This window comes from Nothobranchius furzeri, chromosome 12 (genome assembly GCF_043380555.1).
Source record: "Nothobranchius furzeri strain GRZ-AD chromosome 12, NfurGRZ-RIMD1, whole genome shotgun sequence".
NCBI lineage: Eukaryota > Metazoa > Chordata > Actinopteri > Cyprinodontiformes > Nothobranchiidae > Nothobranchius > Nothobranchius furzeri.
In genome coordinates this window covers 51,704,866-51,715,949 of record NC_091752.1, presented here as the reverse complement: position 1 = coordinate 51,715,949, position 11,084 = coordinate 51,704,866, and the positions used below count along the sequence as shown (strand labels likewise).

The 11,084-nt window shown below is 41.6% G+C and overlaps 1 protein-coding gene across 5 annotated transcripts in view; it reads right to left on the bottom strand.

The window, feature by feature from the left end:
• Nucleotides 1–2,030: 2,030 nt before the first annotated feature.
• The window catches only part of LOC107374380 (uncharacterized), a 20,297-nt gene continuing 11,243 nt past the window's right edge, over nucleotides 2,031–11,084 (bottom strand). For all 5 annotated transcript variants that reach the window (XM_070542678.1, XM_070542675.1, XM_070542677.1 and 2 more), the window contains 11 exons: nucleotides 10,860–11,084; nucleotides 10,435–10,746; nucleotides 10,071–10,352; nucleotides 5,060–5,356; nucleotides 4,656–4,967; nucleotides 4,291–4,569; nucleotides 3,843–4,172; nucleotides 3,440–3,757; nucleotides 3,082–3,369; nucleotides 2,387–2,535; nucleotides 2,031–2,227 (listed from right to left, as the gene is read on the bottom strand). The exon at nucleotides 10,860–11,084 is cut by the window's right edge and continues 66 nt beyond it. In XM_070542678.1, the coding sequence (XP_070398779.1) occupies nucleotides 2,219–2,227; nucleotides 2,387–2,535; nucleotides 3,082–3,369; nucleotides 3,440–3,757; nucleotides 3,843–4,172; nucleotides 4,291–4,569; nucleotides 4,656–4,967; nucleotides 5,060–5,356; nucleotides 10,071–10,352; nucleotides 10,435–10,746; nucleotides 10,860–11,084 (2,801 nt within the window). In that variant the 3' untranslated portion in view covers nucleotides 2,031–2,218. The remainder of the gene's footprint in view (nucleotides 2,228–2,386; nucleotides 2,536–3,081; nucleotides 3,370–3,439; nucleotides 3,758–3,842; nucleotides 4,173–4,290; nucleotides 4,570–4,655; nucleotides 4,968–5,059; nucleotides 5,357–10,070; nucleotides 10,353–10,434; nucleotides 10,747–10,859) is intronic.

Sequence of the window (11,084 nt, the reverse complement as noted above, 5' to 3'; positions counted from 1 at the left end):
GTTGGTGTTCAGCATTTTTTGTGTACGATGTTGGCGTAAGCGGAACCGTACACATTCAGGTGGTTGTGAAAGGGGGCTGTTTTTAGATGAGCACATTAGCTGGTTAAGCTAGTGGGAGCTTGCGCCATGGGGAAGTGCAAGTTTAATGGTAACTGGATGGCTAATCCCACGTTCACGACGTGGTTAGCACCGGTTCCAGGCAATAGCTGGAAATTATAGCTTAAATTTAATTTTAAAAATAGCTTAAATTTGGTCAAAGTGGCCTTAAAAAAAGGTCTTAAAAAGTCTTAAATTTGGCTCCCTTAAACCTGCAGATACCCTGTTGAGGCAAAGAACTTTTCCAGATAACATCCTGAACAAAGGGACTCCAAGAAGAAGTGGATGGAGAGGCAGGAATCAGATCTTAATGGTAGAGGGTGCTGAAAAATGCAAAATATGTGCATATTTTATTTTTTATCTCTTTGCCTCTGCAGACGGTTGCAGTGCAGTTCCTGTGCAGTGCTGCAGGGATTCTGATAAAAGGCTTGCTCAGGTCAGAACAGTCTCTCAATTCCAGCTTCTTTCTCCAGTTTGCATCTGGGAACCAGCAGAAGATGAGATAACGGCCCCATTGATGTTAACTGGCTGTTTTACGAAAGCCAGTTCTTACAGCTTGACTCACTAAAACGTCTCTTTTTGCTCAAATGTCTCCTCAGTTGTAACTTAGATATCTTGTAAATTGTGTGTAAACTGAATGAATAATCTACAAACATACATTTAATCAAATCTTTAAGAAACAGTGCAGTTATATGTTATTGAAATCACTGGACAACTCTAACAGACATGTTGACTCTAATGACTTGTTAACCTGTTTGTTACTTTATTAATTAGACTTCCAGACAGAGTGACCTTTTCCTGACATCCACAAAATTAATCTGTCTTTTCTACAGGTTTTAGGCTAGATGCTTTGAAACTGATTACTATTTTGTTACCATGCGTTTTTCTGATGCTGGGATTATCTACACATCATCTGTAAAATACTTGTTTTACTGACTGTTGCACACACCAGCTAATGTAACGCATCATTTGCACAAATACGTACGCAGCCAAAATGCCCTTATAGTTTACATCCCCTTACTGTTTATCTTTGTTCATTTAGTTTTATAATGGGCTTGATGGTGGCAGAGGAGTTTAGTGCTCTCCCTGTAAACAAAGAGTTGCAGGTTCGAGTCCTGTCACAGTTTTGAGTCCGTGGGCAAGAAACCTCACCTGCCTTACCTGCTGGTTGCAGTGACCGGTGGTGTCAGCGCTTGGCAGCCTCACCTCAGGGCAGCTGTGGCCACAGTGTAGCTTATCACCAGCAGCTTAATGGGTGGATGTTGTAAAGCGCCTTGGGGAGTTGTAGAACCAAATACAGACAATCTTATTATGAAGTTTATATTTAAATTTCTACGTTTAGCTTCCATTGTGGGCAGCTAAGTGAGAGTCTTGTTGTACAGAGAAAATGTTTCCTTACTTTTCAAACAACAGTAAAGCTTTGAATTGAATGGATGATCGTGCAGTTTAGCATTTCATGGCGTGTTTGAAAAGACACTGTAACAAGGTGTAAAACAAAAATTATAGCAACTTATTTTGATGACTTTTAGAAAAAGACAAAAGATTTGCCTTTAAGAGAAACTAAATTGTCATTAATACAATTTATTATTTCTCAATTAAACATCCAACAAACCAGGCCAGGATTTTTAAAATTGTGATAAGTTGTTTGTATTTGCTTATTTTATTCAGAGTGAGATCTTTAATATGATTCACAGATATAAAATTAACTCAATATTGTCATTCGGTCATCAAATAGGATCTTTTCATCTTAAAGGATCTTGAAGGTTGCAGAAACTGCTTGTGACGATTTGTTTCCATCTTGTGGAGAATATGTGTATTACAAGTAATACTAAATTATTTGAGTAAATTTTACTAAATGTGTTCTTAATTATTACAAAATGTTTTATTTTAACCTCATAAAAAAGAATGACAGCAACATTTTTGTCAAAATTCTTGAACTTCATGTATTGCCTTTATTATTTTTTTAACACATCACACTAAATCTTAAATGAAATGCAACAAAACAATTTCACCAAAAAATGAATAAAAAACTGAAAAACACTTGAAGGTGAACCAGTTCAGATGCTTTAAAAATCTAAAAATGTCTTTGTCCAGAGAAGTTAAATTTCTCTGGTGGCTGTCGTTATTTATTCTGAAAAGAGAAGAAGGAGACATCTGTCAACATCTCGTCTGCTTCTTTTAAGATGAAAAAAGAAATAAAATAAACACATAAATAAATAAATATCAGTATTTAGGAGTGTTTATATGGATTGCAATGCCACAAGATGAGCAGACTAAAGCTGAATCTTACCTTAATGATGGTGATGATGACAGAGAAAATGGTGGCGATGAAGAAACAGATGAGAAAAGTCAAAGCCACAGTCCAGGTCTGCTTTAGTGTGTCTTGGCTCACATCAGCGTCTCTGATGTCATCAAATAGATTACAGTGCTCCAGCGTGTCTGTAAAGGATGCAGAAACAGGTTTTAAAGGATCTCTTGAGATGAGTTTGCTGCTGTGAGAGATGGACAACGACATCTTTGGACTTTAACTCATTCACTGCCAGCGTTTCTCACCGTTTTTACTGTTTTTTAAGAGTGACAGAACGTTGCGCGCTAGGATGATGTCAACGCCTAAACAACCAAAACAAAGCGGAGACTCACCTCTTACATCAAGAAGAATCTGCGCGTTTCGAGCGTTATCCGTTCTTTTGTCATCTGTTGTTGAATTGTGATCGGCAGACACTTTTCCGGTTCGCGTCTCACTTGTTTTTACAGCAGCGGCCCAAAACAATCTCCTAACACATGGATGTTCTGCTTCCTGATCACGTCACGTGTGAGGTATGTGGATGAAGATCGGCTTTAGAGCGGAGATGTTTGTTCTCACGGTGCGGGGGCTCGTCCGACGCCCACACGGTAAAAAAATGCAAATGACGACTTTAGTCATCATTGACAGTGAATGAGTTAAGGGATTAAAGTCCTTTTTGAGGAACAAATGGTCACACCTACCAGGTTTGGATATGTTGAGGGACAAGGTGATGTTCTCATGAGTCACCCTGCAAGTTAGAACCACCCCGGGTAGGAAGAGGGTCTGGGATAGACGAAGGTTGCTTTGGATGCTGAATTTCCCATCTGGACCTAAGAGGGGCTCACTTGTGTTGCAGTTCTCCAGTTTAGTGGTTTCACTGCGAAACCAGGTGATGTTAATGGAAGCCGGGCTGAAGCCAGAGACCAGACACACGAGTTCATTAGAGCCCTGGAGCAGGACGGCTGTAGGTTTGGCGTAGGTCACTGAGGCTGCAGATGAAAGTCATGAAGTTAGAAGAAAGATGTGCAACCAAAAATAAAATATCTGTTGTTAGCTCACCAAACACATCATTTATGCTGGTTTTCACTGGAGTTTGAGATGACTCATGTCTGACAATACAGGCATAAGTGGACTTTTCGTCCTGGCTTCTGGTGACATTTAGTTTGCTTCTCATTGAATAAAAGTCTCTTCCTTGTTCTCCCCATGGAGGACTGTTAATGTAGCGAACAGACGGAAGCTCTTGACCATTTTCTTCCCAGTGCACAATGATGTTTGCTGGGAAAAACCCAGAAACTAAACAAGTTAGCACGATGCTGTCAGACAGGGTCAGCTCAGCAGCAGTTGGTTGGATGATCCTCACGACTGGTGGATGTACCACTTTAAACAAACAAACAAACAAACAAACCCTTCTTTAAATCTGAGTCAAAAACAGTGATGGAGGACAATGAACTTTTAATATTACCTGTACTTTTACTGATGGAGTCTTCATGTACCTTACTGGAACAGAGATGTTTAACCGCACACGAGACTGTCTTATACGAGTCCCAATCCTTTGATGACACGTTAAGGAAGCTGTAACAAGTCTCCGTCCCATTTTTGTGACCCTCAGGTCCCTTCATACACATTTTACGTTGTGGAGATTTGGAACCAGCTACTCTCCAGGTGATGGAGAAACCACTGAGATCAGTGCCGACAAGTAGACATGTCAGAGTCAGCTGTCCCTTCTTCTGAAGCTGCTCTAATGGTGGTTCCTGAAGATAGACGGCAACTCTCTGAGAGGATGCTGAAGTCACTGGGAAATGAGCACAAGGTTAAAGAAGAGAAACGTGTCTACAAGTGAACTTTTCTTCCACACGTGTATTTTAACCAAACATCTGAGGCTATGACTGTTTTCAGGTTGCCATGGTTACCTGAGCAGATACTGATGTTCTTGTAAACGTTTTTGTTCAGAGACCCGTCTGACACTTCACAAGTGAAGACCTTTCCTGTTTTCCACTCTTCCTGAAGAACATTCAGTTGACTTGTTACAGTGACTTGTCCATTTGTATCCATGCTGATCATGTCAGTAGAGAGTGGCTTTGACTCAGAGGACCATTTCATCTTTGGGTTGAAGCCCCATCCAAAGCACAAGAGCCTCTGCTGTCCTGCGTCTTCACCAGGGACCACAACAAGTTCTACTGAGGGGGACACTAAATTATGTGTGAAAGAAAGAAGACACATTTTTTGATCAGTGAAGCCAACATTCAGCCCAAACAGACTTGAAGTCATTTCTCACCGTGAACATTGCTGATTTCATTAGACCTAAAATATGTGCTGGAGGAGCCTTGAGTCACTGAGCAGGTGAATGTTGAGCTGTTCCTGGATTCTTTAGGCACAGAGAAACTTCTAGTGACTGAATGTGGGTCTGGGCCTTCAGGAAGGTCAACGAACATCTTCTCAGAAATATCATTTCCTTCAGCCTGAAACGTGACATAAAGGTCCTGTGAAGAGAGCTGTGTGATGTCACACTGAAGGACGAAATCGCCTCCCTTCAGCAGGTCTGAGAGGGATCTCCTGAGCTCCACCTGTGGAGTTTTAACTGTAGGACCTGGATGGTAACAAGAAAATATTTTATTGATTAGTTCAACGTCTCTTTTACAGTGAAAAAAAAGTGATTTTTATTGTGTTTTATTGTTTTACTTCTAAGATGTACTCTTTCCTGGGTGAGTGGAAAGCACTGGTGTTCTGCTCTGCATGTTACAGACTTCAGGGTCCTCCACTGGCTCAAGGAAACCATCACTTGACTGACTGTGTGAGTTGTGTTTGCTTCCTGATTCACTCTGTCCCTTGGTAAGATGTTCTCATCCAACTGCCAGGTGACTATAGCATCAAAAGCGGTGCGGACCAAACACGTAGCTTTAACATCCGACACTGATTTCATCACAGTCCTAAAACTGGGAATCTCCACTTGAATCGAAGGAGGGAGGCTTGAACAAGCTGAAAGTGAAACACACCAAATCACATAACATGTAGATCTTTATAATATTTAAATACACCTGCATGAAGGAGTAATACTAATCTGTAAATAAAAAAATTATCTTAAATGACTTTATGGTTACAATAATGTAGACAAAGCAAAATGCTCTTAAAATGGCAGTCATCATCAAGGAGAGGACACGGTTTAGAAATTTGAATGGCTATTGACCCTTTGCAAGTGACGTCACACTACTCAATGAAATACTAATTTGCCATGATCGACATCAAAGGAACTGTTAACGTCTTTTTGCAAGCAAGCTGGTTTGTAGCCTTATTTTGCTTCTTTTTCTTTGGTTTCACAGTAAAAGGGTATTAGTTGTTGCATGTTCAGCTGGAACAGACAAGGGTGGAAACTCAAGTTGGATGGAGACTGAAAACAGCAATGGACAGCAGCTGTCAATTTAATTATTTTCAGATTTGCAACAAACATATTTCAAATTAACATTCATGTGTTTCCTGAGCAAGAAAGGGACTGACTGTGATGGATGTGAAATGATAAATGTCATGTGTTTGTATTACTTATGTAGGATTGATTATCCTATATTTCACTATGGGTGATGTGCGTTAATATCCACTATAGTGAATTGATAGATACTAATATTGATCCAATAATGGACTACGTGTATTAAAATTAAGTTTGTTACGACCACTGCCTGTCCATTCTGGAAGCAGGAGTTCAGCACCATGGACAGTACCACAGATCAACTCTGCTTAAGCGGTCCAATGATTCAGCACCACGGACAGCGGTATGCCGAGTTTGGGCTTCTACCCTTTTTTAGGAAGCCGACGCAGCAGCTTTCAATCTTCTGACAACACCTGAAGCTTTGAAAGGCGGAGGCTGCCAGTAGCAAAGGGGGCTCAGATCTGTGCTGATGGCCAGGGTGCTCTGTTGCAGCAAATAAAATAAAATAAAATAAAAAATGTTTTTGTTTAAATAGACGTAGCTCCTCTTAGGTTGTGCAAATGGCAGAAAGACTTGGTGGAGTTGTTGAAATAGATGCATGTCAGAGTTTTTTAGTTAATGGTAATGCTTCTTAGATTTGTTGAAATAGCTGAAATGCTTTGTGGTTTTGTGTAAAAATAGCAATTGTGCCTAGTTAGTTTGTTATTATAGCCTTAGAGCCACCTCTGGTTAATATTAGTTAACTTCCCATGGTCGCATGTTTGCTGATTTTCTCTCCCTTTGGAGTTATTTTCAGCTGTAGTTCGGATTCATTTGTTTAGCGTATCTTTGTTTAAATGATAAACAGCCTAAGTGTGTTCTCAACAACTGCCACCCTCCCTGTAAATAAAACGTGCTGCTACTTTACTTTTGCACCCATCTGTTGCACCCGTCTTCACCCTTTTAAGAACGGGTTGTAACAAATTTATTTCTTTAGCATGATGAGCTTCACCATTAAGAGATGTCTTCTCCACTATGTGAAAGTAACAGCCGGTCCTGGTGACCCAGCCAGCCACACTATCTGGCAGGGATCTGGACTTTTCAATGTGTTGTTTAAATCAGCTCAGTGTAAAATGAAACGCTGTTTATCACATAATGTTACAAAACATCAGGGTGAATTCTGGCTAAGCGGGCAACTTCATCAAATCAGTGAGCACAGCAGCAGGGAGAAATAAGCTAACGTTTGTAAGCTAGCTGACACTTTTGGAATTACCACTCTATGAGCCCCACCTAGGGGTGCTAAGTCTTCTCACAAGTGAACTGGGCTTGAACTAGAAGAAACCAGGCTAAACCGGTAAATTAATACAACCTCAGTCACTACATTTGCCATCTGTTCAACACTCCTGTAATTTAATGTTGATGTCCACCATGGCGGACCCACATGATCAGATGACATAGAAGACATGGATGCAAAGGGTCAATAGGTCATGCCCCTGCACCCTCTCCCCTTCAGGAAGGAGCTCAAAGTCAAGCCGCATGCTGCACACTCACACACAAATAGTATTGCTCGTTCATGCCGCTTTGCGCTGTATAACATACGAAAGATCAGACCATACCTAACACAACATGCCACCCAGCTCCTGGTGCAATCTACTGTCATCTCCTGCCTCGATTACTGCAATGCCCTTCTAACTGGTCTTCCAAGCTGTACTGTGAGACCTCTTCAAATGGTCCAGAATGCAGCGGTGCGTCTGGTCTTCAATCAGCCAAAAAGAGCACACTTCACCCCTCTGTTCATTGAGCTCCACTGGCTACCGCTAGCTGCACGCATCAAATTCAAATTGCTAATACTAGCATACAAAGTCCGAGATGGTACGGCTCCCATCTACCTGAATCCTCTTGCAAAGGCTTACGTCTCGGCCCGGCCGCTCCGGTCATCACAGGATCGTCGGCTAGCAGTGCCTACACCACGCTCAGGACAATCCAGACTCTTCTCATGCATCGTTCCACAAATGTGGAATGATCTTCCAAGCACTACCAGAACAGGGGCTTCCTTTTCGACTTTCAAGAAACTCCTGAAGACCCTGCTCTTCAGAGAGCATCTTCTAAACTAGCACCCTCCCTGCACCCGTCCCCCCTCTCTACTGTCCACTCCGTTGTTCCCTTCTCTCCATGATTGATGTCAAGTTGTTGTTATTGTTGTTGTTAGACTCAAGGGCAATATGCCGATTATCACTTGTAAGTCGCTTTGGACAAACGCGTCTGCTAAATACATAAACATAAATAGCCTTGCAGGGCTAATGGACATGTACAGGTCCTTCAAAAAGTTTGCATATTGTGATAAAGTTCGTTATCGTCTGTAATGTACTGATAAACATTAGACTTTCATACATATTAGATTCATTACACAAAACTGAAGTAGTTCAAGCCTTTTATTGTTTCTAATATTGATGATTTTGGCATACAGCTCATGAAAACCCAACATTCCTATCTCAAAAAATGTGCATGTCATGAAAAGGTTTTCTAAACGAGCTTTTAACCTAATCATCTGAATCAACTAATTAACTCTAAATACCTGCAAAAGATTCCTGAGGCTTTTGAAAACTCCCAGCCTGGTTCATTACTCAAAACCGCAATCATAGGTAAGACTGCCGACCTGACTGCTGTCCAGAAGGTCATCATTGACACCCTCAAGCAAGAGGGTAAGACACAGAAATGAATATCAGAACGAATAGGCTGTTGCCAGATTGCTGTATCAAGGCACCTCAGTGGGAAGTCTGTGGGAAGGAAAAAGTGTGGCAGAAAACGCTGCACAACGAGAAGAGGTGACCGGACCCTGAGGAAGATTGTGGAGAAGGACCGATTCCAGACCTTGGGGGACCTGCGGAAGCAGTGGACTGAGTCTGAAGTAGAAATATCCAGAGCCACCGTGTACAGGTGTGTGCAGGAAATGGGCTACAGTTGCCGTATTCCCCAGGACAAACCGCTTTTGAACCAGAAACAGCGGCAGAAACGCCTGACCTGGGCTGCAGAGAAGCAGCACTGAACTGTTGCTCAGTGGTCCAAAGTACTTTTTTCAGATGAAAGCAAATTTTGCATGTCATTCAGAAATCAAGGTACCAGAGTCTAGAGGAAGACTGGGCACAGGGAAATGCCAAAATGCCTGAAGTCCAGTGTCAAGTACCCACAGTCAGTGATCGTCTGTGGTGCCATGTCAGCTGCTGGTGTTGGTCCACTGTGGTTTATCAAGGGCAGGGTCAGTGCAGCTAGCTATCAGGAGATTTTGGAGCACTTCATGCTTCCATCTGCTGAAAAGCTTTATGGAGATGAAGATTTCATTTTTCAGCACGACCTGACACCTGCTCACAGTGCCAAAACCACTGGTAAATGGTTCACTGACCATGGTATTACTGTGCTCAACTGGCCTGCCAACTCTCCTGACCTGAACCCCATAGAGAATCTGTGGGATAATGTGAAGACAAAGTTGAGAGACACAAGACCCAACACTCTGGATGAGCTTAAGGCCGCTATTGAAGCATCCTGGGCTTCCATAACACCTCAGCAGTGCCACAGGCTGATTGCCTCCATGCCACGCCGCACTGAAGCAGTCATTTAAAACACTTTTCTTTTATTGGTCAGATGAAATATGCTAGTTTTTTTAGATAGGAATGTTGGGTTTTCATGAGCTGTATGCCAAAATCATCAATATTAGAAACAATAAAAGGCTTAAACTACTTCAGTTGTGTGTAATGAATCTAATATACATGAAAGTCTAATGTTTATCAGTACATTACAGACAATAATGAACTTTATCACAATATGCTCATTTTTTGAGAAGGACCTATAATGTTTTTAATATGTTTCTGCTCAGACACACCTGATTCTAACAACTGAATAATCTCCTTAGCCTTTATCTGGTTCTAATCACTCTTTTAAGCAAATTTGCAGCGTTTGAGCGGGGAACATCTAAATGTTTTGCTACATTTTGCTGAAGTGGCACAACATCGAATGCTAATCAGCTCCAATATGCAAAAGACTTTTTTTTCAGTTCTCCTCCCTCCTCTTCTACAGTTAGCTTTAAGTTCAAAGGTTGACATTATTTAATACAGGGGGAGTAGGCAATCAAGCTAGGTTGGCGTGCTAAGCTAACAGGTGCGTATGCGTTTCCTTGTCCTGGAGACTGGAGCCCGTTCTCATTTATTGAGATTTCCCAGAATGAAATGGAAACTGAGATTTAGTTTTTAATTTTGTCTGACTTATGAGTGAACAATGTTTGTTTTGCCGGAGCTTTACCTGAGCAGACACTGATGTGCTTGTTGATTTTATTCAGAGACCCGTCTGACACTTCACAAGTGAAGACCTTTCCTGTCTTCCACTCTTTCTGAGGAACTGTCAGTTGACTTGTTACAGCTACTCGTCCATTTGTATCCATGCTGGTTTCACTGCGTAATGGAGAGAGTTGCTGTGACCCACTGAGCCACTTAATCTGTGGGTTGAAGCCCCATCCAGAACACAAGAGCCTCTGCCGTCCTGATTCTTCACCAGGGACCACAACAAGTTCTACTGAAGGGGACACTAAATATTGGATAAAAGAAGACAACATTTTTGATCAGTGAAGCCAACATTCAGCCCAAACAGACTTGAAGTCATTTCTCACCGTAAACAATGCTGATTTCATTAGACCTAAAATATGTGCTGGAGAAGCCTTGAGTCACTGAGCAGGTGAATGTTGAGCTGCTCCTGGATTCTTTAGGCACAGAGAAACTTCTAGTGACTGAATGTTGGTCTGGGCCTTCAGGAAGATCAACGAACATCTTCTCAGAAATATCATTTCCTTCAGCCTGAAATGTGACATAAAGGTCCTGTGAAGAGAGCTGTGTGATGTCACACTGAAGGACGAAATCGTCTGGCTTCAGCAGGTCTGAGAGGGATCTCCTGATCTTCATCTGTGGAGTTTTAACTGTAGGACCTGGATGGTAACAGCAGAAAGTGAAACGGACATTGCCACAAACAGATGTATAAATATATTTTTGTTCAATAAATGAATCCTTTAAACATTTTTCTAGAGCCCTACTCTTTTACCTGACACTTTTACGGTCTTCTCATCAGAGATGCAGGGATGCTTAGCTTTACATTTCAGAATATCCAGGGTTCTCCAGACACTTGATGCTACTGTCAGAGTGCTGATTGTAGAAGTCGCATTTGTCTTTTGCACGACTTTGTCTTTAAGTGGTTCTCTATCATCCATCAGCCAGGTCAGCATGACATCACCTACATTATGGATGAAACAAGTTGCCTCCACATCAG